This window comes from Lepidochelys olivacea, assembly GCF_965140295.1.
Source record: "Lepidochelys olivacea isolate rLepOli2 genome assembly, chromosome: 1".
Classification (NCBI taxonomy): domain Eukaryota; kingdom Metazoa; phylum Chordata; order Testudines; family Cheloniidae; genus Lepidochelys; species Lepidochelys olivacea.
Window position 1 is genome coordinate 326,570,087 of NC_140411.1, and position 24,588 is coordinate 326,594,674.

The 24,588-nt window shown below is 41.2% G+C and overlaps 1 protein-coding gene across 2 annotated transcripts in view; it reads right to left on the bottom strand.

The window, feature by feature from the left end:
• Positions 1-24,588, bottom strand: part of PRKAR2B (protein kinase cAMP-dependent type II regulatory subunit beta) — a gene marked incomplete at its 5' end in the record, with an annotated part of 158,311 nt that overhangs the window by 29,254 nt on the left and 104,469 nt on the right. For both annotated transcript variants that reach the window (XM_084617325.1, XM_084617324.1), the window contains 2 exons: positions 9,745-9,828; positions 11,215-11,267. In XM_084617325.1, coding sequence (XP_084473451.1) covers positions 9,745-9,828; positions 11,215-11,267 — 137 coding nt within the window. The remainder of the gene's footprint in view (positions 1-9,744; positions 9,829-11,214; positions 11,268-24,588) is intronic.

Sequence of the window (24,588 nt, forward strand, 5' to 3'; positions counted from 1 at the left end):
ACCTCTCATTGCATACTGTGCATACAAATCTCAGAGTTACTGTCTCATAGCCAGATCATCCTTCATTCACCAAGTAGTTCACAATAAAACATTCTATTTTCGACGTCTCCGACTCAAGGAACATTTCCAACACACCTCTGAACAACATACTAACCCACAGAGACCTTCTTACCAAGACTACAAAAAGAAGGATTCTGGGTGGACTCCTCCTGAAGGTCGAAACAACAGACTGGACTTCTACATAGAGTGCTTCCGCCGACATGCACAGGCTGAAATTGTGGAAAAGCAGCATCGCTTGCCCCATAACCTCAGCTGTGCAGAACACAATGCCATCCACAGCCTCAGAAACAATTCTGACATCATAATCAAAAAGGCTGATAAAGGAGGTGCTGTCGTCATCACAAATAGGTCGGAATATGAACAAGAGGCTGCTAGGCAGCTCTCCAACACCACTTTCTACAAGCCATTACCCTCTGATCCCACTGAGGGTTACCAAAAGAAACTACATCATTTGCCCTCAAAAAGCACAAGAACAAATCCGCACAGACACACCCCTGGAACCTCGAATTCTATCTGCTACCCAAGATCCATAAACCTGGAAATCCTGGATTAACCATCATCTCAGGCATTGGCACCTTGACAGCAGGATTGTCTGGCTATGTAGACTCCCTCCTCAGGCCCTACACTACCAGCACTCCCAGCTATCTTTGAGACACCACTGACTTCCTGAGGAAACTACAATCCATCGGTGATCTTCCTGAAAACACCATCCTGGCCACTACGGATGTAGAAGCCCTCTACACCAACATTCCACACAAAGATGGACTATAAGCCGTCAGGAACAGTATCCCCGACAATGTCATGGCAAACCTGGTGGCTGAACTTTGTGACTTTGTCCTCACGCGTAACTATTTCACACTTGGGGACAATGTATACCTTCAAATCAGCGGCACTGCTATGGTTACGGCATGGCCCCACAGTATGCCAACATTTTTAAGGCTGACTTAGAACACTTCCTCAGCTCTTGTCCCCTAATTCCCCTACTCTACTTGCGCTACACTGATGACATCATCATCTGGCCCCATGGAAAAGAAGCCCTTGAGGAATTCCACCATGATTTCAACAATTTCCATCCCACCATCAACCTCAGCCTGGACCAGTCCACACAAGAGATCCACTTCCTGGACGTTACGGTGCTAATAAGCGATGGTCACATAAACACCACCCTATACCGGAAACCTACTGACCGCTATTCCTAACTACATGCCTCCAGCTTTCATCCAGACCACACCACACGATCCATTGTCTACAGCCAAGCTCTGCGATACAACCGCATTTGCTCCAACCCCTCAGACAGAGACAAACACTTATAAGATCTCTATCAAGCATTCTTATGACTACAATACCCACCCAGCTGAAGTGAAGAAACAGACTGACAGAGCCAGAAGAGTACCCAGAAGTTACCTACTACAGGACATGCCCAACAAAGAAAACAACAGAACACCACTAGCCATCCCCTTCAGCCCCCAACTAAAACCTTTCCAATGCATCATCAAGGATCTACAACCTATCCTGAAGGACAACCCATCACTCTCAGATCTTGGGAGACAGGCCAATCCTTGCTTACAGAGAGCCCCTAAACCTGAAGCAAATACTCACCAGCAACCACACAACAGAACCACTAACCCAGGAACCTATCCTTGCACCAAATCCCATTGCCAACTGTGGTCACATATCTATTCAGGAGACACCATCATAGGGCCTAATCACATCAGCCACACTATCAGAGGCTCGTTCACCTGCACATCTACCAATGTGATATATGCCATCATGTGCCAGCAATGCCCCTCTGCCATGTACATTGGTCAAACTGGACAGTCTCTACGTAAAAGAAGAAATGGACACAAATCAGACGTCAAGAATTATAACATTCAAAAACCAGTCGGAGAACACTTCAATCTCTCTGGTCACTCAATTACAGACCTAAAAGTTGCAATTCTTCAACAAAAAAACTTCAAAAACAGACTCCAACGAGAGACTGCTGAATTGGAATTAATTTGCAAACTGGATACAGTTAACTTAGGCTTGAATAGAGACTGGGAGTGGACTGGTCATTACACAAAGTAAAACTATTTCCCCATGTTTATTCCCCCCCCCCCCTCTGCCTACCACTGTTCCTCAGACATTCTTGTCAACTGCTGGAAATGACCCACCTTGATTATCACTACGAAAGGTTTCTCCCCCTGCCCCACCCCTCCTGCTGGTAATAGTTCACCTTAAGTGATCACTCTCTTGTTACAGTGTGTATGATAACACCCATTGTTTCATGTTCTCTATGTATATAAATCTCCCCACTGTATTTTCCACTGAATGTATCCGATGAAGTGAGCTGTAGCTCACGAAAGCTTATGCTCAAATTTGTTAGTCTCTAAGGTGCCACAAGTACTCCTTTTCTTTTTAATAAAACATTCATATATCTCACCACCTAATCACATAGTATAGGAAAAAATTCAATTCAGGTAGTCTTAAATGAAGTAATATTCACTGGCAGTTTTGCAGAAACAGAAAAAATACTACAATAAAAATAGGTTAAAAAACGTTGAATGTAATACTAAGTGTCACAAGGGTGGCACAGAACAGTTACAAAGAAGAGTTTAAGATACCTGAAAATTTCACATAGCACAAAGTTCTTTGTCTGACCTATTTTATATATAGATATGATTGATGTTGAATGACTTCATATCATATGTAGAAAGCTGGGAAGAGCATGCAGAATCCCGTCCAGTTTGGAGGGAATATATGTACAGCTGAACATGAAGCAGCTTTGATCCAGAGGATGGATGCAAAGCAAGAAAGACAAAAGCAGTGTGCTGTAATCCTGGACTCTAACTCAGACAACACATGGATCTGTGAAGTCTGTGTTGCTCTTAAATTGGATTTGTCAGCTGCCGTGGGCAACAGGGGGATCCCTCCAGCTCCCCGCCTACCACAGCAGCAGGGTGATGTGCTACAAATGTATATTTTAACAAGGGTCTTCACCAAAGTTGTCGCTGTAGTTGCATACCAACAGTACTTGCAGATAGAATGAGATAATATAACTGTTCATTCGTTTCTCATTTCATCAGAAATGCTCTTCCAGAACTTTATACAAAGAAGAGATACCAGCAATTGGCAAAGAAACATATTAAATGACACTTTGCTGGCAGTTATACTTTGTTTCTGAAAAATGTTAGCATAAGACAGTGTTCACTGTGTGTAATTTAAAGTTAGGGGTGGAGTGACTGTGATGCTGGCAGACCAGGTGTCAGCTATTGCCAAGGCACAGCTGGAATCCAGACCAGCTCACCTGTATGTTGATATTGTTCAAATAGCCGTTGAATTTGTAAAGATGCGTTTTAGTGTTTAGACTTTATAAAATGCTTGTAAGTTGCTGTATGCATTAATCTTACTTATGTCTGTATCCCATGTTATAAGGAATAATGTAGGTTTTACTTTATAACTGTAAAAAGGCCTGCTCTGAACTTGTGAACTCAGGCAGGAGGAGTGATTCCCTCACTCAGCAAAGAGGACTATCAGAACTAAGTGGGCCATTGTGAAGCATCACTATACAAAGACTTTGCTCATTGTCCCTACACAAGCTATATGCATAAGTGCTTGTCAAGAGGGAAATAAAGATAGCTGACATGAATATTTTTCATCTCTTTGCTGTTGGACTCTCGCAGGGCTGGAGCCAGGAAAAAAGAGCAGATCCCCAGCGTCAACCTGGGTTAGCCCTAAAAGACATTCAGAGCTGACAGACTACTATCGCTCTGTCACCTTTTGGAACCACAGATTGTAACTTATTTGTGTGTGTGCGTGTGTGTGTGTGTATATATATATATATATATATATAAAATATTGCCTGCTTTAACCTGTAAATAATTCATTTATTTTTCCTAGTTAATAAATCCTTAGATTTCACACCAAAGACAACATTTGTAGCTAATCTTATAGTAAGCTAACTAAGGTACACATTGACGGGAGGTAAGTAACTGGTCTTTTGGGTCTGAGAGCACTATTTTTTAATATTTTGTGATCTTTGTTGTAAGTGACCATTTATCACTAAGTCCAGCTTGCCCAAGTGACAAGATAGACTTATGTGCCCAAGGGGGACAGTCTGTGACTCCATGGTCAGACTGTTAAAGTACTTCAGGAATTCACATTTGTTACTAGATTGCTGAAATATAATAACAGAACATACCCCCACTTTTTGGTGTCTAGACAGCATGACAGTGACAATGTAGTGAGAGTGTGGGAATTTTTTGTTTTTTGCCATTTAATATAATCCAGTCCACTCCTAAAGTAAAATGTGTATATATAATGAGCTGAGTCATCCCTGACGAAGATAATATAATTATATCCAGGGAGGGATAAACTGCATCACTGGCATGGAAATCATCATGACCTTCCTTGCATTTTGGTGGCAACAGAATTTTAACAAGGAGCTCCTGTAAGGCCCAGACAACCCCCTACAGCACAGTACTGAATGTCAACTCAAAGAGGCATCTCTGGTATATTTTGACATCAAACAGCCTAATAAATTTAATATAAAATAAGTCATACAAGTAAGTAAAGCTAATTGTGTCACAAGATTATGTGCCCTTTAGATGTTCATCTTGTCTATACAAACTGGCTGCAGATATCAGAGCATTATACCTGTACGTGTAAAATTAAATGCCCAAAATCCTAGTTAGCACAGAAGGAAGGTTGCCCAATGGTGCCTAGTGTCCTTCCAGAACGTGAAGAATGGCTAAACTTAAACCTCTGAACACCAGGAAAGGAAGAGTTAAAGTAATGCAAATATGAACCTCGGAAAAACAGGAAATGAAGTGTTAAGGTACATGCCATCTCCACAGTGCAGCTTAAGCTCTGCCATCTGGAGCTGGCAATAGCCACTGGGAATGGTTCAGTAAGGGGGCTGCCATAATAAGTAGACATGAGAAAGTTCTAAGGGTGTACTACTATTTGTATTGTAATCCACAGATTCAAATTTCAGCATTAATCTGTGCATACTCCAGCTGCCTTTACTGTTAGGTATAGCTTTATTGAATGGTGGGGGGGTCAGTTGGAGCAGCTTAGCACTGCTCTTACTGTGATATGACGAGGTACATGCATACTTTGAAGGATCAACTATACCTCATTTCATTAGGCTGTATTTGCAGTATGTGCATAAGGGTGTCCTCTTGCCATGAAGATTGTCAGCAGTCTTGTGACATGGTGGCCTCCAAGGCTTAGTGAGGGGTGGGTGAAGGCAATGTCTCAAAGGAAATCCTCAGGGTGAAGAAGTGGTAACATTTAGCAAGTCTGGGGCGGTTTGTGTGGAAAAGGCTCAGTATTTGAGAGTAGGGCAGGTATAGTCAGCTATGCCAGACCTAACCCTCAGCTTTGTCTTAGGAAAGAGAAATTTTTACACTTTGCCCTACAGCAGGGGTCGGCAGCCTTTCAGAAGCGGTGTGCCGAGTCTTCATTTATTCACTTTAAGGTTTCGCATGCCAGTAATACATTTTAACGTTTTTAGAAGGTCTCTTTCTATAAGTCTATAATATAACTAAACCATTGTTGTATGTAAAGTAAATAAGGTTTATAAATGTTTAAGAAGCTTCATTTAAAATTAAACTAAAATGCAGAGCCCCCGCTGACCAGGGGCCAGGACCCGGACAGTGTGAGTGCCACTGAAAATCAGCTTGCGTGCCATAGGTTGCTTACCCCTGTCCTACAGGGTTCACGTGGTTTGTTCCTAAAGTGTTCTGTAGTATCTGTAAGGGCAGAATGCTAGCATGTGCATTCAGGGTCAGTCAAGGCATTGTTCAGAGGGCAGAATTAAGGTTGTCGTGTGGGGGTGGGGGAGGGGTATACCTTTTACTTAGTAATCTGTCCTCAAAAGACCAGGAAATACAAAGGGACAAAGTGATAAACAATTCAAGGTTGTTGCTGGCATTCGTGGAGCAGCTTCAGATAGTGGAGTAATCATTCTGGGCCCAAGAAACAAGCACTGACTGGTGGGATTACATCGTAATGCAGGCTTGAGATGACTAGCAGTGGCTGCAGAAATTTCGGATGGGAAAGGCCACATTTCTGGATTTGGGTCCTGAGATCACCCCAGCCCTCCAGCACATGGACACCAGAATGAATGAGAGCGGCATTGATGGTTAAAAAGCCGGTGGCAGTTGCAGTGTTGAAGCTTAGTTGGAAATCATTTTGGAATTGGAAAATCCAGTGAGGCCCTTGTTATGCAAGCATGTAGGGTTATTTCCTGCTACACAGGAGAGTGATTGATTGTCCTGCACATGGCAGATACTGTGGACTGATCTGCAGCTATGGGGTTCCCAAACTGTGGTGGGGTGATAGCATGCACATCCCTATTTTGGCCCCAGCTCATCTTACTACAGAAAGGGCTACATCAACAGAAGCAGCTAGTTTTCTTTGGTTATACAAGCACTGGTCAATCACCAGGGATACTTCACTGATACCAGTGTGGGCTGGTCAGGGAAGGAACATGATGCTCACATCTTTAAGGACACAGGAGTGTTTAGGAAGCTGCAAATAGAGAACATTTTTTCCCAACTTGCGGATTACCACTGGTGATGCTGAAGTGCCAATAATGATCTTGGGGGACTCAGCCTACACCTTGCTCATGAAGCTGTACCCTGGCCACCTTGACAGAGCCAAGGAAAGATTCAACAACTGACTCAGCAGATGAGAATGACTGCTGAATGTGCTTTTGCAAATTAAAGGGATGCTGGTGGTGTTTACTCACTAGATTAGAGCTCAGTGAGAAAAAATATCCCAATGGTTATAGCTGCCTGCTGTATCCCGCATAATATCTGTGAGGCAAAAGCAGAAAAGTTGCCACTGGGGTGGAGGTGGAACAGCTGTCTGCTGAGTTTGAACAGCCAGACACAAGGGCCATTAGAGTTCATTGCAGAGCTATGCGGCTGAGGGAGGCCTTAAAAGAGCACTTTAAAGGTCAGCCATAGTAATGTGCTGTGCTGGACAGTGATCTGCCTGGCCCTGAAATTTTGGGAGTTAAGAATTGTGTAGTGGTGTATATTTATGAATATCACACTGTCTTTTAATGAACCTATGAATTATGCAGTGCTTCCTATACATTCATAATTAGTACACTGTGTTTTTAACTGAACTAATGAGTTCTGTGGTGGTGTTGTATTACAAGTAAGGTGTGCTTTTGTAGCACTAGGCATTTTGTAGTATACATTATGGAGTAATAAAGATTATTTTGTTCCAAAATATAAAAATGTATTGCCCACCAAAACCAATGCAAAACAATAATATGCAATTAAAAACCAGTATAAACTTATAAAATCAATGAACAAAACTTGAAAAGTAGAACGGTACTGTCCATTTAAATCCATTTCTACCAAACGTACACCAGCCATGTCTCTCACAAATCGGTCTATTGAAGCTGTTGTTTTCCTAACTGTCCCCCAGTGTGGAGCAGTAGGGGTCAGGATGTGGTCCATGATGCAATGTGGAATATTGGGAGGTATAGGGAGCTGTTGAAATGGAGTTCTCCATTGACTGCAGAGGGAGGCAAGCTCACAACTGTTGGAACTGTTCGTCGACAAGAGTGCAGCACTTGGGTTTGCTGCCTGAGAAGCCCCATTCTGTCCTGGTGCATCTTCCTCTCCTTTTCCTGCTGGGACTTCTGTGCCTTTCTCTTCTCCACTTTTTCTTTCTCAAGGCTGTCGGCTCTAGTCATCTTCCAGGCCCCCTGTTCATGGTCTAGAGCAGCACTGTCTTGCAGGATCTCAGGGAACACATCCTCCCTACCACACCTACGTGTCCCTCCTTCTCTTCCACCTCCTTGCTGTTCACAGCAGGTTTCTGTCTGAGGCATCCATGGTGGTCTGCAGGGTGTTGGTGGGGTCTCCACCTGTGTTCCCTGTAAGCTGTGTGGTTGGGCAGCCACCCAGAAGAGATTCAAGTGCTGCCCAGTTGATTAGCAGAGTGTGCACATCTGGCAGTGTGTGTTCAGTTGCCCCTACCCCCGCTGCTTTGCAATCATGTTGCCCGTCCTGCAGCTGCTTCCAGAATCCTCCTGCTGGCTGTGCAGAGTAGGGGGGAGGGAGAGAGAGGGTGCTGATGTCAGGGTGTCTCTGCCCCCCCGCCCCTGTATCCCGTCTCCGCAGAGCAGGGGTGAGGGGACAGCCTGGCTCAGGAGAACTCGGAGCTTCTGAGGTCTGAACGGTGAGTGAGTGAGTGCCTTTCTTAAAGAGACAGTGCATGGTTTCTGAGACTTCCCCAGCAGCTAGCTCTCACAGTCTCTGTCCGTCTCCCCTTATTCTACTCCCCCCTGCCCATGTACCCCATTTCTGAAGAGCAGGGGAGGGGAGACAGGGCTCAGGACAGCTTTCAAGGAGTGCCTTAAAGAGACCGCATACGGCGTCTCTCAGAAACTTCCCCAGCAGTGCGCGCGCGCGCAAACACACACAGAGTCTGTCTCTCTCCCTCTCACACCAGGGTGGATAAAAATCAATTAAAAAAATTGGATATTTTTTATTTAGATCAGATTTTTTTGATCAAATGCTGTTTGAGGAAAAAACCTATCGAAAGATAGTTTTAATTAAGACTGTTGGCCTCCCTGGCCTTACGGTATGCCTGCTGTAGTTCCTTTGCTCTCATGCAGCACCACCGCTGATCCCCATCGTACCCCTTTGCCTATATTCCCTGTGCAATCTTTTCATAGATGTCCACATTTCTATGCCTGGTCTGTAGCTGTTCCTGCACAGCCTCTTCTCCCCACAGGCCCAGGAGATCAACACCTCCTGCCTCTTTTAGGCAGGAACATATCTGGAATGTGTAGATGGCCTGGTGAGCTGCACACAACAAGGGAGAGCTGCTACGTGTGCTTGTCAAACTGGGTAATCCGGAAAAGGCATTTCAAAAATACATGGGCATTTTAAAAGGGTGGGTGTGCTTCCACCCTCCATGACCCAGGTCCAGTGGAGTTCACAATTGTGATCACTGGTCAGTGTCAGGCATTGTGGAACTGGAGGACTGTTAGGGTTCGGCGTGGATCCTGTGTAATCTGTCACACTGCCTCAGCCCTGGCTCAACACCATTCAGGGAGGTGGCGTCACTGCTGCTGTAACAGGGCGCTTACATTGGCAGGAGACAAATCTGAGCGTGGACACAGGCATAACTAGGTCACTGTACGGCAACTCAGGCCAGCCTAACTTTGTAGCGTAGACCAGGCCTCAGATTGTCTACTGTTTGGGGCAGGGACCTTGCCTTATGAGATTTCTGAGAGGCATTTAGCACACTTTTGGATGCTATAAAACGAACAACATCAGAAGCAACTTTCTTAAAGTTTTTTAATGAATTGATGTGCATTTATATGTATCAACACTTTTTAATCTCTTAAAGTAGTTTTTAAGTAAGCCTCTGAAAGGGCAAAACATTTTACAATCGTGTTAATGTATTTCGCTTTCACCACTATCGGTGTTACGTTACTTGCTACTAAAGGAAAGAACTGTGCTGTATACACCTCACAAATTTTTATAATACTTTTCCTTTTGTGAAATGGGCATCTATACAGCTTACAAAAAGCTCAAGACAAGCAACAGCAAATGTATTATTACCTTACAAGATGTAAGTTTGTTGCAAGAATGTCTATACCAAACTCTAACTGAATTCAATCTTATTGGCACTGCTAAATATTGCTCACTGTAAAGAATCTCTTACCGGATCTAAATTCTTAAAAAGAAGAATGTCCTTGCAAGCCTCTTGCAATCTGTTTCGCTGATCATCTGTTTTGGGGTAAATAATCTGAAAGAGATAATAGAAACTCCTGGTTTAATTTTCTTTTCTCCATGCAGAACCTTAAAAATGATCATCATAAAAGAGCACATAGCTGAAACTCTGAACTAAAACTGCTAAGAAAGTTTACATAACAGTATAACACCCTTGGCAGCATTCTTCTCTCAAAACCCTAAAGACTTGGGGACATACTCAATAAAGACATTACATCACAGCAGTGGTTAATTTGTAAGGAAAGAGGTGCCAAGGCTCAAGCAATTTTTTACATTCATAACTGATGCACCAAGCCCAGAGGTGCCAGAAGTATGAACTGCCAAGCCTAGGGGTGCCAGGGCTCAGCCCTGACAAACCCTGGCACAAATTAAGCACTGCACCAGAGTATTAGGGAGAGCAGCACTAATCTGTTTGTGCTTATCCAGCCACTATACCACTAACATCCAATTCATTTTTGCAAACCCTTGAGAGTTCAAATTTTGTTATCTAAAACAACTTATTATTGTTCTCAGTTTATGTTTCAAACATATTGGTGTGATATGTAACACCAAAGTCACGTGTCCCATTTGAAATGTCTTTTATTTGCCATGAGTATTTCCCATATCATTTTCCAACACTTTGTACATCATATCTGGGTTAATTACATCAAAATTTTCACATAGTAAATAACAAACTTCATAGCATCCAAGTGAGGTACAGATGTCCTAAATTAGAAAAGACTGACCCATCCCACTTTAGTAACGTGATTGGCAACCAAATTGTTTGTTTTGTTCACAGTCTTAAGAAGGTGTAATGAAGCATCATAGCTATAACACCATATGTAAGGTATCACTTTTAAATTACTTTTAAAATATTGCAATCAACTGAAATGAGGCACAGCTTTAAAAATTGCATCAAAATTATACTTGCACTACTTTATCCTCAAAGTTAATGTACTACCTTTGAAGGGGTGACATACTGAGTTGTTAAAAATATTAGTTTTGTTAATCCAAACAAATTACTATTGCATTTCTAAATTTAGAAAATATCTATGCAATTTTATCTTTTTCCCCCTGGGAAGATATTGATACTGCTGCAAAATTATAAGGACATTAAGTGACAATTTAAGAGCACAGGGCCCTTTGGGCACATATATCATTGAACAAGAAAGGTCTCATCAAAAGACTAGGTATCACAGGGGACATCACTCAAAACATTTTTTAATATTTTAAAAATTGGGCTCTACACAGGGACCTAGTATAGAAATTAAAGGGATGACAGTTCTTTGGAACAAAGTCTCATACACTGTCACAGAATAATTACATTGGATCCATAACTACTATCAGTGACTTTTTTTTAATTTTTTTTATTTCTAATGTCTGAAAACTGAGAGGTAAGCATTTCACCCACTGAGTTACATACCCTTGACTCTGTGTCATCCTCTTCTTCATCAGGATTGTAAGCTTCTGCACATACTAAAACAAAAATGAAGAGTTTAAGCTGTTTCTCAAAAGGCAACATATTGTATAAGCATCTACAGAAATAATAATAGGAAGCACACCACGTGTAATACTGAATTGTAGTAACTGATAATTTCTCTCTCTTCTTTTCTTTTCTTTTTTTTTCATGAAGCATATTATTGTTGTTAAATATTTATATTACAATAGCATCCAGAGATCCAAACTAGCTGTGGCGCTCCACTGTGCTAGGCACCCTACAATGTCCATTTTATAAAACGTTACAGTTTCAATAATTTAACAAGCCTGATACAACTTTCTATGGAATCAATGGAAAGCCTCCTGCTGATTTTACTAGAGTTGGATTAGGTCCAAAGTAAGTGGAAATATGCCCATAAAAAGGAAACATTAAATCTGTTGAACAACTACAGTACTGTATTTCTAAATAAACAAAATATTCTTATAAACAGTATTATGGTAGCTGTCGTATTTTAGTGATGACTGAGTCAGGTTTTAGGGTAATCTATTTACTTAAAAATAACTCAAAGTAAACAGTACTGATATGCTATAACTCTAGCATGGCTGTATGCTCTGTCTCATGCTCTGCAACTGGTTTCTGTCTGTTTGTGTGAGAGACAGAGAGTGTCAAGAGGAAGCATAGTGCAGTACTGCATAGTGTCTTGCAGCATGTATAAACACAATAGACTCCCTGCGAAAGTATAGCACATTTCCCATTTCCCCCCCACACCTCCAATTCTCTACACTAACAGATTCTAACAAAAACATTTTTTTAACTTGTTATCTTTTATGTTATCACAGTATCAACAGGTCTCAGTCAGTCTTGTCAGACGTTTTAACAGCCTCCAAGATCTATTGAGAAGAAAATTGAATTTAGGCTTATCTGTCTTAAATCTTTTAGTCTCTTCACACAACTGGAAGCTGGATCAATCCATTAAGGTATTTTTGTCCTTTTAGTGTATCTGTTCTCCCTTCACTCTTCCTTGATATATGTTCATTCTCACTCTGTCTCATTCTTAGGTCATTAGCAGATTCCTTCAAAAAATGGTTTCCATTTTCTATCATAACTGGATACTGATGATGTTACGTTTCTTTAATCACTGTAGTTTGTTCTGGCCAATGCAGAATCTATGGTATACTAATTGATAAAGGCCTAGTTCTTCTGTTATAATTTTGATCGATCAATCTTTTTGCCAGGACTAGAGTTATCTGTCATTCCTTTGGTTAGGTCTTATGTCTTGTAATTGAGTATGTATATGTTTATTTTATAACTGTTCAGCCAGTGGTTTTCAACATTGCAGAAGCATTGCTCTGTAGTTGAATGGCACGAAATGTGCAATTTCTTTTCCATCAATTGCTTATTGGAGCTACTACTTCACTCTATAGACTCCACAATCTACTAATTCATTTGCTTGTGGGTATTTCAAGACAAGATATCATATGTTATCGATATCACAAGATATCACCATAATAGAGACTCAACTTAAATGTATACCCCAAATTAAAAAACACAGTAAAAGAACTAAAAAAGAGCCACCGTGGCTTAACAACCATGTAAAAGAAGCAGTGAGAGATGAAAAAGGCATATTTTAAAAAGTGGAAGTCCAATCCTAGTGAACTAAATAGAAAGGAGCATAAACACTGCTAAATTAAATGTAAAAATGTAATAAAAAAAGCCAAAAAGGAGTTTGAAGAAGAGCTAGCCAAAAACTCAAAAGGTAATAACAATGTTTTTTAAGTACATCAGAAGCAGGAAGCCTGCTAAACTACCAGTGGGGCCCTGGACGATCGAGGTACAAAAGGAGCACTTAAAGACGATAAAGTCATCGCAGAGAAACTAAACGAATTCTTTGCTTCAGCCTTCACGGCTGAGGATGTTAAGGAGATTCCCAAACCTGAGCTATCTTTTGTAGGTGACAAATCTGAGGAATTGTCACAGATTGAAGTGTCACAAGAGGAGGTTTTGGAATTAATTGATAAACTTAACAGTAACAAGTCACCGGGACCAGATGGCATTCACCCAAGAGTTCTGAAAGAACTCAAATGTGAAATTGCGGGACTATTAACTATGGTTTATAACCTATCCTTTAAATCAGCTTCTGTACCCAATGACTGGAAGATAGCTAATGTAACGCCAATATTTAAGAAGGGCTCTAGAGGTGATCCTGGCAATTACAGACCAGTAAGTCTAACGTCAGTACCGGGCAAATTAGTTGAAACAACAGTAAAGAATAAAATTGTCAGACACATAGAACAACATAAATTGTTGGGCAAAAGTCAACATGGTTTCTGTAAAGGGAGATCATGTCTTACTAATCTATTAAGAGTTCTTTGAGGGGATCAACAAACATGTGGACATGGGGGATCCAGTGGACATAGTGTACTTAGATTTCCAGAAAGCCTTTGACAAGGTCCCTCACCAAAGGCTTTTATGTAAATTAAGTTGTCATAGGATAAAAGGGAAGATCCTTTCATGGATTGAGAACTGGTTAAAAGACAGGAACAAAGGGTAGGAATAAATGGTAAATTTTCAGAATGGAGAGGGTTAACTAGTGGTGTTCCCCAAGGGTCAGTCCTAGGACCAATCCTATTCAAAAATTATCTGGAGAAAGGGGTAAACAGTGAGGTGGAAAAGTTTGCAGATGATACTAAACTACTCAAGGTAGTTAAGACCAAAGCAGACTGTGAAGGACTTTAAAAGGGCAACAAAATGGCAAATGAAATTTAATGTGTCCAGATTTGTGTCCATTTATTTTTTTGCATAGAGACTGTCCGGTTTGGCCAATGTACATGGCAGAGGGGCATTGCTGGCACATGAATGGCATATATCACATTGGTAGATGTGCAGGTGAACGAGCCCCTGATGGCATGGCTAATGTGATTAGGTCCTATGATGGTGTCACTTGAATAAATATGTGGACAGAGTTGGAATCGGGCTTTGTTGCAAGGATAGGTTCCTGGGTTAGTGATTTTGTTGTGTGGTGTGTGGTTGCTGGAGAGTATTTGCTTCAGGTTGGGGGGCTATCTATAAGCGAGGACTGGTCTGTCTCCCAAGATCTGTGAGAGTGAGGGATCATTTTTCAGGATAGGTTGTAAATCTTTGATGATGCGCTGGAGAGGTTTTAGTTGGGGGCTGAAGGTGACAGCTAGTGGTGTTCTGTTATTTCCTTTGTTGGGCCTGTCCTGTAGTAGGTGACTTCTGGGTACTCTTCTGGCTCTGTCAATCTGTTTTTTCACTTCAGCAGGTGGGTATTATAGTTTTAAGAATGGTTGATAGAGATCTTGTAGGTGTTTGTCTTTGTCTGAGGGGTTGAAGCAAATGCAGTTGTATCTTAGAGCTTGGCTGTAGACAATGAATTGTGTGGTGTACCAGAAGAGTACCCAGAAGTCACTCTGAAATCTGTCAATTTATTTACTGATTCTAGACATTTTGATACACTAATTAGTTACAATAAATTAATTGCACAGGAAAGTCTCAAAATCATATCTTCATTATGGAATAAAAACTGTAACAGTAACCATTAAACCATATTTCACACTTCCAGAAACTCATTAGTGTAATGGAATCACTCATTTTCTTGTATCAAGTGACTAACAATAAATAACTCTAAGATAAAGCTTGAGTAGTGCTATGTAACATGTATTTAAGGCAGCAACATTATCATATAAAAGGTTCCAACTGATTACTGGTGTATAACAGCACTAAGTGATCCAAGACTCCTCACACAAGATAGTGTGTGTATACACACCATAGGCAGTGGCCTTGAAATGCAGTTGTAGTCAGAAAGAACAGCAAACAACACCTTCTTATTCAACAGATTGGCTCCCTCGGTACTTTTGGCTCAATTTACTGCGAAAAGTATTTTTTTTCTTTTTTTGTTTTGAAATAGACAACTAGCAGTATACATTTTGCTTTCTCTCAACAGGAAAAGCAGATATTCATTCCATAACAAAATTATAATTTAATTAACACTTGCAGAATTATACATCAGTCTTATTAATTGCCCCATCACAGTATACTAGGGGCTTGTCTACACTGGGACGCAAAATCAGCACCACTGCGATCAATGTAGCAGCGTCAATTTGGCAGGTCTGGTAAAGACATGATAAGTCTATGGCAGAGCACTTTCCTGTCGACTTCAGTACTCCATCTCTCCAAGAGGCAGACGCTAAGTCGACGGGACAGCGTCTCCCATCGACATAGCAGAGTGTAGATACTGCTTTAAGTCAATGTAACTAATATATCACTCGAGGGGGGGGGGTATGATTTTTTCATATGCAGCCCACAATGTCTAATAAGTTGAGAATCACTGACTTCTATACTATTATTCCTGGGGGAATTCTGCACCACTGCATATGTGCAGAATTCATGTGACACACAGAATTTTTTTTTTCCAGCAGACAATACATTCTGCCAAAAAGGTGCTACAGTTATGTTTTTCACCCACCCGGGGCTGCTGTGATGTCACAACAGAGCAGCTGCTCCCAGGCAGGACAGACCAGCTGCGGATAGGGAAGAGAAAGAGGCTGCCTTCCTCACAGTGCGGCCAGGTCAGGAGGAATGGGATGGGAGGGGGAATGGACAGTGTGGGGCACATGGGGCTGCTGGGGGGCAGGGTTACAGACTGGGATTCAGAAAGACTAGTGGGGGAACAGACTGGGGCAGGGGCTGAATGGGAGCGGGAGTGCAGGGACATATGGGGATGGGGAGAAAAGAGGTGGCTGAGTGGGGGTACAGGGACACATGGGAATGGGGCAGATGTGTCTGACTGAATGAGAAGCTAGGGGTCAGCTAGGGTCTGCATGGGGGAGGCTCCCTAACAATCTCTCCCTATTCAAAAAAATCCCTGTTCCATACTTCTCCCACCACCAACCAACAGTCCTCCAAGTTCACTCCCAGGCTCCTTCCCAGCAATGACTTCCCTCTCCCTCGGCTACTCCATTACCCCTGACTCCCCCAAGTCTTTGCACTGCTTCTGAAGGGTGTGGTAAATAAGTTTCTATATTGTAGTTTAAATGAATTAGTACTCAGAATTCTGTATAATATGCCTAGTAAAGAGTCTATTTGTCCAAAAAAAAATTCCTGAATCTTTTCCATTGTCTGTATTGTTACAGACATAGTTGCTGACAAGTATTTTGAAATAAATTACCAAAATAATTGAAACTGGTCTGATTATATTGTGGTGTTTTGACAAATAAAATATCCAGAATTTTAAAACATTGTGCTCAGAATTTTTAATTTTTTGGCGCAGAATTCCCCCAGCGGTAATACTATATACCATAAAATGGTTGCAATGATTGAAAGCCAAAAAGTACTAAAATATTGACAGATGATTTTTTCTGAACTATCACATGGGTGTCAAAAGCTTTGGTGGCGCAATAAGATTGCCAGTGATGGACATAAACTGTATATACAACCAGGCCACCTTCAGATCGCACAAGGTAGTGCTTGATTTGCAAGTAGGTCATGTCTCTTTGGGATTTGCCACGATGATTTAATGAACAATGTAAACATTCATAAACTATTCAGATAATTTCCACTATATTTAATGACCAAATATATTATAATAAATAGAACAGAAAACTAATCTAACCACTTACTACAAAACTACTACAGCCAAAATTTTCAAACCTAAGTAAGAGTGATCTGATTTTCAGAGGAGCTAAGCACCCACAATTGCCTCAAGAGGGAGTTAGTTGTGGATATTTCCATTGCTGACAAGGATGTCAGGAGTGAAGAGAGTGAGAAAATGGTAAATATTATTACATTAAAGAGGAAGTAGAAATTGATATTCACATTAATAACCAAAGCAACCATGTGTTTTTCTGTTGCACCTATCCTTACTTCCCCTTAATCCCACCAGTGCTTCCTATCATTTCTACTCATGTCATGTCTTAACCTAGACTGTAAAATATCTGGAGTGTAGCACATTGTTTTTTGTCGTTAAACCAGATATACTTTGTGTGTGTGTGTACATATGCTGTATCCACATAGAACAACAGGATTTAATGAGAGACTGGATATAGGGGACGTGATAGAACAGGCATGGCCAAACCATGGCTTGTGAACTGCATGCAACTCTTTTTTGCAGTTAAAGTGCAGTCCACAGAACCCCCCACGCTCCCCCCTTTTCCGCCTACCAGACTGGGGCTGGAAGGGGTGGGGGCGGGAGATTCAGGTGTCTGACCTGCAGCAGGGTGGTGGGACTAAGGGTTTTAGCCCCATGGAGCAGGGGTGTGGAGGCAGAAGCCCTGCACCCGGTAGGTGCCACCCTTCAGGGCAGAAGCCCCATGCCCCAGCAGGCACTGCCCCGTAGGGAAGGTTGTGCGTGTCTTGCAATTCTTGAACATTTGAAGATTATTGTATGCTGCTGGTACGGTCAGTAAGTTTGGCCACCCTTGTGACAGAAGATTCTAGCCCACAAAAGCTTATGCCCAAAGAAGATTAAAAGATTATACTGAGTTTACAAGCCTGACAGTAAGGACAGTGAATTTAAGAGAAAGAAAAAGAGGTGGAGGTCAAGTAGTTGAAGATAAAACATTTGTTTTTGGAGAGAACATGTGTGAGATCATGGCAAGACAATCAAGAGATGTCAGAGGCAGTAAGATGGAAGACAGGCTACCTGGAACTAAAGTAAATTTGGGAATTATTCGCATAAAAGGGACAGCTAGAACTAAGAGCATATGAAGTCATCAAGAACATGTAGAGGTAGAAGAGATCAAGAAAGAACCTTACAGGGTTCTGACAAGCAGGGGGAGAGAACAGGCAGATGATCCAGTAAAGATGCTAAATGAAGGAGCAGTCAGCAAGGTAGGAGAAAGTACAGGAGTCACAGAAGTCAGGAAAAGAAAGACAATAGCTAACAGTAGAACTAAGTCAGCAAACAGGTCAACAATTAGGATAGACAAGTGCCATTTTAACTTATCTAGAAGGATTTTCAAGACAAAAGGGAAACAGCAGTTAGGGAGGCTAGAGGGATAGAAAGAAATTGAGTTTTTTGTTGTTTTTTTAAAAATCCGACACAAGTGCATGCTTGAAAGCTGAGGGAAGTAGTCAAAGGACAGAAAGCGGCTGAAGGTAGCAGCCAAGGATGACAGGAGATGAAAAGTGATGAGTTCAAGGGAACAGAGATCAGATGCAGATGATAAAAGGAGGCCTCGTAGTCAGAGACCAATGTGAAGAATGAGCAAGGTGGAAAATGGGAAGGAAGGAGATAACGAGAGAACTTGCCAACTATTGTCAAGTTTTGTTTTTGTGGCAAGAGAGGGTTAAGGCGGCAGGGGCTGTGTAAGAAGTTTGAGAGATAACTGAAGGTGGTCTTAGCAAGGAAGCCTGCAATGAATTTGGAGCTGCTCTGTAATATTTATGAATAATGTATGTTGGCCTGGTTATTGGGATGATGTTTTCTGCATGAGTATTTTATTTTAAGCATTTCTCATCAAGGGTCTATCAGACAGGAAGGAGAAGATAGCTCAAGATGGCCACCCATCAGTTGCCACTTCAGAGTTGTTTTGGACAACCCCAGAACTATTGGCTATCACAACTCCGGCTCAGTCTCCTACCAGCCTGCTTAAATGTTTTGACCAGGTAAAGACAAAAGCCAACCAACACTTGAATAAGCCTAATTCAAAACAAAGAAGATGGATTTACAAGCACACTCTCTTGTCGTTACGGGGAGAAGCAGACTGAAAAAGATAGTCAGACACAGGTATCCATGGGGAGCGTCTCAAGAAGATAGGCCTCCCTAGGTTGCCATTATGGGAAGGGAGAACATTATGTAAGACAGATATGTTCAGGCAGTTTGTTGTTTTAAAATAATTCTTTAATGCTTTGTTCAGACTACTAAATAAAATACTCTGATTTAAGAAGGCTGTTGATCACTATATCACTGGTTACAGGTTCCTGAAAAGAAGAAATGCAGGTCCTTCAAAATCCAGTCAGACCCTCAGGGACACAAGCAGTTGGTATTGTGACAAAGTCAGGCCGGATGGCTGCAAGGGGGTCCTGGAAGGCCGATATATTAGCCCTAGAATGTTAAAGGCCCTTTTTCCTACAAGCTGAGAAGGGGTTACCTCAGGTCAATTACAGACAGCTGAATCCAATTAAGGGCTGCCTGAGGCCTTTAAAAATCCCCTCCTCTGGGGACAGCAAGGGAGAGAGAGAGAAAAAGATGAGCTGCTGCCGCCAGGCTAGTGGCAACAGGGAAATAAACTGCTCCAGGGTGAGACACTATGTTCCTTCCCATAGGGAAGACAGCCAAAACTGAGTGCCTGCTAGGGGAAGGACTGACACCCAAGGGCAACCAACAGGACGACATCTTGTCCCAGTGAGGGGGGCAGCGAAAGGTACCCTGCCCCCTGGGGTTTTGTTTGAGACTGTTTCCTTTTTTTTGTTTGGTGTGGGATCACTCTCAGGCCTACCCTGAAAATACAACCAAGGGAGCACAGAAGGGGGAAGGCAAACCCTTCCTGAGTGGGGCTGATTACCCCAGGCCCACCATCGCCTTGGGGGGAAGCACTAAGGCTGGTGAGAGATAAGAGGTGCCTTGCCACAGTATATACAAGGTACAGTAGCTAGGTCCCAGTCTAAGAGGGGAAGTCTTGTGTGATTCCACCCTGTGACAGATAAGGAGCTAACACCTATGGGCCTACACTCACAAAAGCAGAAAGGAGGCAAGGTGCAGCTAGCCATGTAACCATGACAAACCCATTAACAATAAAAGGAATAATATGTGTGCACTTCTTCTGAATAGAATGGAACCTCTTATTTGGGGAGGAAGAAGGATGAAAAAAGAGTACATTTATAAGAAATCTTGCAATGCATGGTTACTTGTATTGTAAGTGGCTCAGCAAGACCTTTAGTTAAATTTGCCTAATACTTTTCACTATAATAGTAATTTGCTTTAATTTACTTAAAACTTGATTAAATTGTGGGCATTTTTTCAGACAGTAATTTTTTTGTGTATTGTACCTTAAATTGTTTACAATTAGCTTTGCACCGGTATTTTTGGCCCTTCTATGTCTCCTACTGCTCCACAATAATTTCTCTGCTCAATTGAGCAACAACATTGATAGATTCCAGACAGTGTAATCCATGTTTTCCTCACATGGGAGGATGGAAACCATTATTCAGAGCAGGAATTCCGAACCTGTTTTATATCACAACACCATTCCTATATACCTAGGACTAAGAAACATGCAAAAGGAGAGGGTCACAACACTGAAGTTCAGTAATCTTGAAATACAGCAGCAAGGATAGAGGAGTATAAGTGAGTGGTAGACACCACTGATTTGGTTGACAGTGTATGCTCTCTACACACATGCACCTCATACATCATTTGAAAGCTTCTTGTGTCTATTTTAACAATGAAGTATGATGTGGAGCTATCAAATGGCTCCATTACCACAGAAAAAGTGATAAACAATGACACCATCAACACATGAAGATAACCCACTTTGAAATATTTGCATTTGTTTCTATTAGCTTAATGACTATGTATTATTTCAAGACATAAAATTGGATCTCTTTGTGGATTTCTCAAACCATCACATCAACAATCTAAAGGGTAAAAAAATAAAATAAAAAAATCTAATAAGAAATTTGTACTAGTATCACTGAAATGTAATAGTGCTCATGACATCTCTAGTCAACGCCATTATCATCATTTTGTTCATCATTATGATCTCTGTCACGAGTGCATGGGTTACCAGAGTCTTCATTGCTTTAGCACATACACAGTTCTATGCAGGGAAGATTATTCTAACTATAGACACAGCTGATTGTGCAGTGACCCCTACTGTTACATGCACAAATAAGGTCTTGCAGAAATTCAGGTGCCATTGGGCCCTTGAAGAATACAGGAATTAGTTCACTGTTCTCATTTTTCATCCATATTGCAATGGTGATCGAATATCTGGTTTACCTGTGTGTGAAGATATCCAAATCTTTGTTTGCCAAGATGCTCTTCTGACTTGCTCTTCAAACTGTCTTCACATGGTGGGAGTTCAGTCAGTGATGTGTCCTTTTTAATGGCTAGATTGAGGTGCAACAATTCAGGTCTCTGTGGGTCTCCTTTTCTTTCTTGCCCTGGTCATACAGCATTGCTACCAACTTTCTTGCTGCAGAAATTGTGGCTTGACCTTCATGCTCTCCCAATTTGGCAAGATCTCTGAAGCGGTTATCTAATGTGTTCCATTTTTGGAAAGTAGTGAACAGCAAGGACCAAAACATCTATATCAGGTGTCCTAATTACTATGGTTCCTTTGACACCAAAAGCCATACTGGCACATAAAGCACCCAGAAGCTTCCTTCTGTCTGATTCCTCCTGAGTACTGTATAAGTCTTGGGCTTCTTCAACACCTTTACTGTTTATGGACCTCACCACCGGAAAAGCCTCCAGCAAGGACTGTTTGTGTTGTGTGTATTCTTACACTCTCAGGTGCATCCATGTATTCACAGAGGAATTTTAGAAATGACTTGTTAGATGCCATGTTCAGAAACTTTTTGCATTGAGGCAACAGGGCAACCACCAATCACCTGGTATTTCTTGCATCCAATCTTAAATCCTTTCCAGCCCTGTCTTGTTACAAGTTTTCCCAGAGCTACTCTTGTCATATCTATCAAAGATTTTGATAATAGGATTAGCTTTGTCAAATCCTCTTAAGACCTGCCTCAGTATTCAGCAGCCAATTCATCAAAGGTATGGAATTTGTCTTCAGCCATCATTTATATGACAGTCATGGCATCTCTGACGTACACTGTGGTTTCTTTGTTGCATGCTCTTAGTTCATGGATTCTTTCAGATTGAGATTCCAGCTGATGGTCTATTTCAAATTTGTCTGTTCTTCTGATTGGTCCTATTGGGTGACTAAGAACTGTTGCCATTGAAAGATCATTTCATCTTACTAAGGACAGGGCTCTGCAAAAAACAATTTCTGGACTGATAGCTGCTATAGCTGATTTGTCCCTCCCTTGCCAAACGTAAATTTGGTCTTACTGGTCATCATGTCAGCAAACGTTTTGATGCTAGATTTCTTGACTGGGCTGAAGAAGCTGTGTCCCACCAGAATCAAGTGCTTGTCTCATAAATCTCTCCATTTGTTCACCAACATCTGCTATTTTCAGAAGAGACTCTTATGCAACTTATGTTACATGCAGTCTAGTAGATATGTTAATAAGCACCTCTGCATGTGGTTCAGAGTCAGATGGGTTTGTCATATTGTTGATGATCTGGCTAGTAAAAGCTGTAACATACTCTTCATCCCTCTTCGGTGCAGAGGCAAGCATTTGTTTGTGGAGTTTGTCTTCACTACTTCTTGTTAACCCACCTCTTTCTCTCATAGCTTTTGCATATTTGAAATAAGAAGCTTTGTACTGTCATCCCTAACACTAATACTGACCTGTGCATAAGTGTCACTGAATTAAAATCTACTGTTACTGGTGCACAGCCTTCAGTGTGAGACTGATGTGATCAGCAAATTTCAGTTGAAAATATAGAAAAACTATTATCACTTGAAATGCTTTGACAATTAGGAATATGCAATGTGAAAACATTTCATGATAGTATTTTGCAAAACATTGATATTTGCCATTTTTGTCACATGCTAAGCAACTTCATTATTTCTGAAAAAAAGACTTGCCCATGTAAAACCAACAAAAAACTTTTAATATATTATCATTTGGTAGGTTTAGCCATCTGGTACCTTTTCACATTAAGGTGTACAAATTAACTTAAACAGTAAAAACTGTAGTCATAGTCATGTTGCAGTGTGTCTGGAACTGTGCAAAAAATGACTCTCATTTGGAGTACCATTGTTTCACCTTGCTTATAGGCTTATGGCACCGCTTGACAGCTCCACCTCATCTCTCATCTAAACACACATGAAATAAGTGATATATTATGTGGATATGTGCAGGGTATATGTAACCCCCAAAATATTGCCCATTTTTGAGAATTGCTGCACACCTAGTATAAGTACAGTGGGAAAAAAAGGAATAATGTGGCTCCATAGGATACCAGAGAGAGATAGAGATCAACCCTCACTAAAATAGGGGCATGGAAAGGGAATAGAATTTTTCTCCATTTACACATTTGTTGACAGTATCACTACAATTTTAGAATATTGATTTTTGGGCACCTTGGACACATTGGAACACCTCCAAACAGTCTTCAATGTCGAAGATCTGCCGACCATAAATTCTGTAAATAGGTCCCAACTAAAGAGGCAATTAAGACACGTAGCCAAAATTCATTCTGAGAAAAACATTTCCACCGGACATTTAGACAGGTTGATATTCAACATCTGTTTCCTCCACATTTCCAGAAAACCCATTTAGACTTTTTGCTGACACGATTTGCTTTATTTTTAACTGAAGGAATTAGATAACAATTGTGTTTTTTCTTAGTTAACTAATACATGTTATTTTACTCATCCATAATCACAATATAAATTAACGTTATGAGAATGTTGGTAACACGTCTGAAGGTAAAATAATGTAAGTAACTCTTATTATAAAGACAGGTTTCAGAGTAGCAGCCGTGTTCGTCTGTATTCGCAAAAAGAAAAGGAGTACTTGTGGCACCTTAGAGACTAACAAATTTATTTGAGCACAAGCATCCGATGAAGTGAGTTGTAGCTCACGAAAGCTTATGCTCAAATAAATTTTAGTCTCTAAGGTGCCATAAGTACTCCTTTTCTTATTATAAACTAATTGGAATTTTGATAAACCAATTGGCTAATCTACCACATCAGGCATTAATCCGAACTACCCAATACAGGCAAACATATGACATGCTCACCCATTTCTGGAATGGCCTTTTAAGCCACCAACAAGCCAAGAGCTGGACCAGAAACAAATTGCAATCCTTCCAAGAGTATGGTCTATTCGCTAAATAGTCATGGAGACATTTACAATATTCAGGGCATCCACATGCCAATTTGATACCTGTTCTTCTCAAAGAGTGCAAGAAAAGAGAGAAATCCTAGGATCCCTATAACAGAAATTATCCACTCTTGTTTTGAGGGCAACCCACCCTAAAATATGCAAGAAACCAATACTCAATACTCAAGAGCTCACAAGCCACTGCCCAGTGTCTAACCACCCTTTTTAAAGCAAGCTAATCAAGAAACGAGGAAAATAAAGACTCAAACACCACCTGTTAAGTTGCCAGTACCCCGAATAAATTCCTCTCAGTAAGTCTTCAGGCCAGGGCACAGTACAGAGAGAGTACTTGTTGCGCTGACGAATTACCTCCTTCTATCCATAAACAAAGGAAGTACAGCCATACTCAACCTGCTAGACCTCTCCACTGCATTTGAT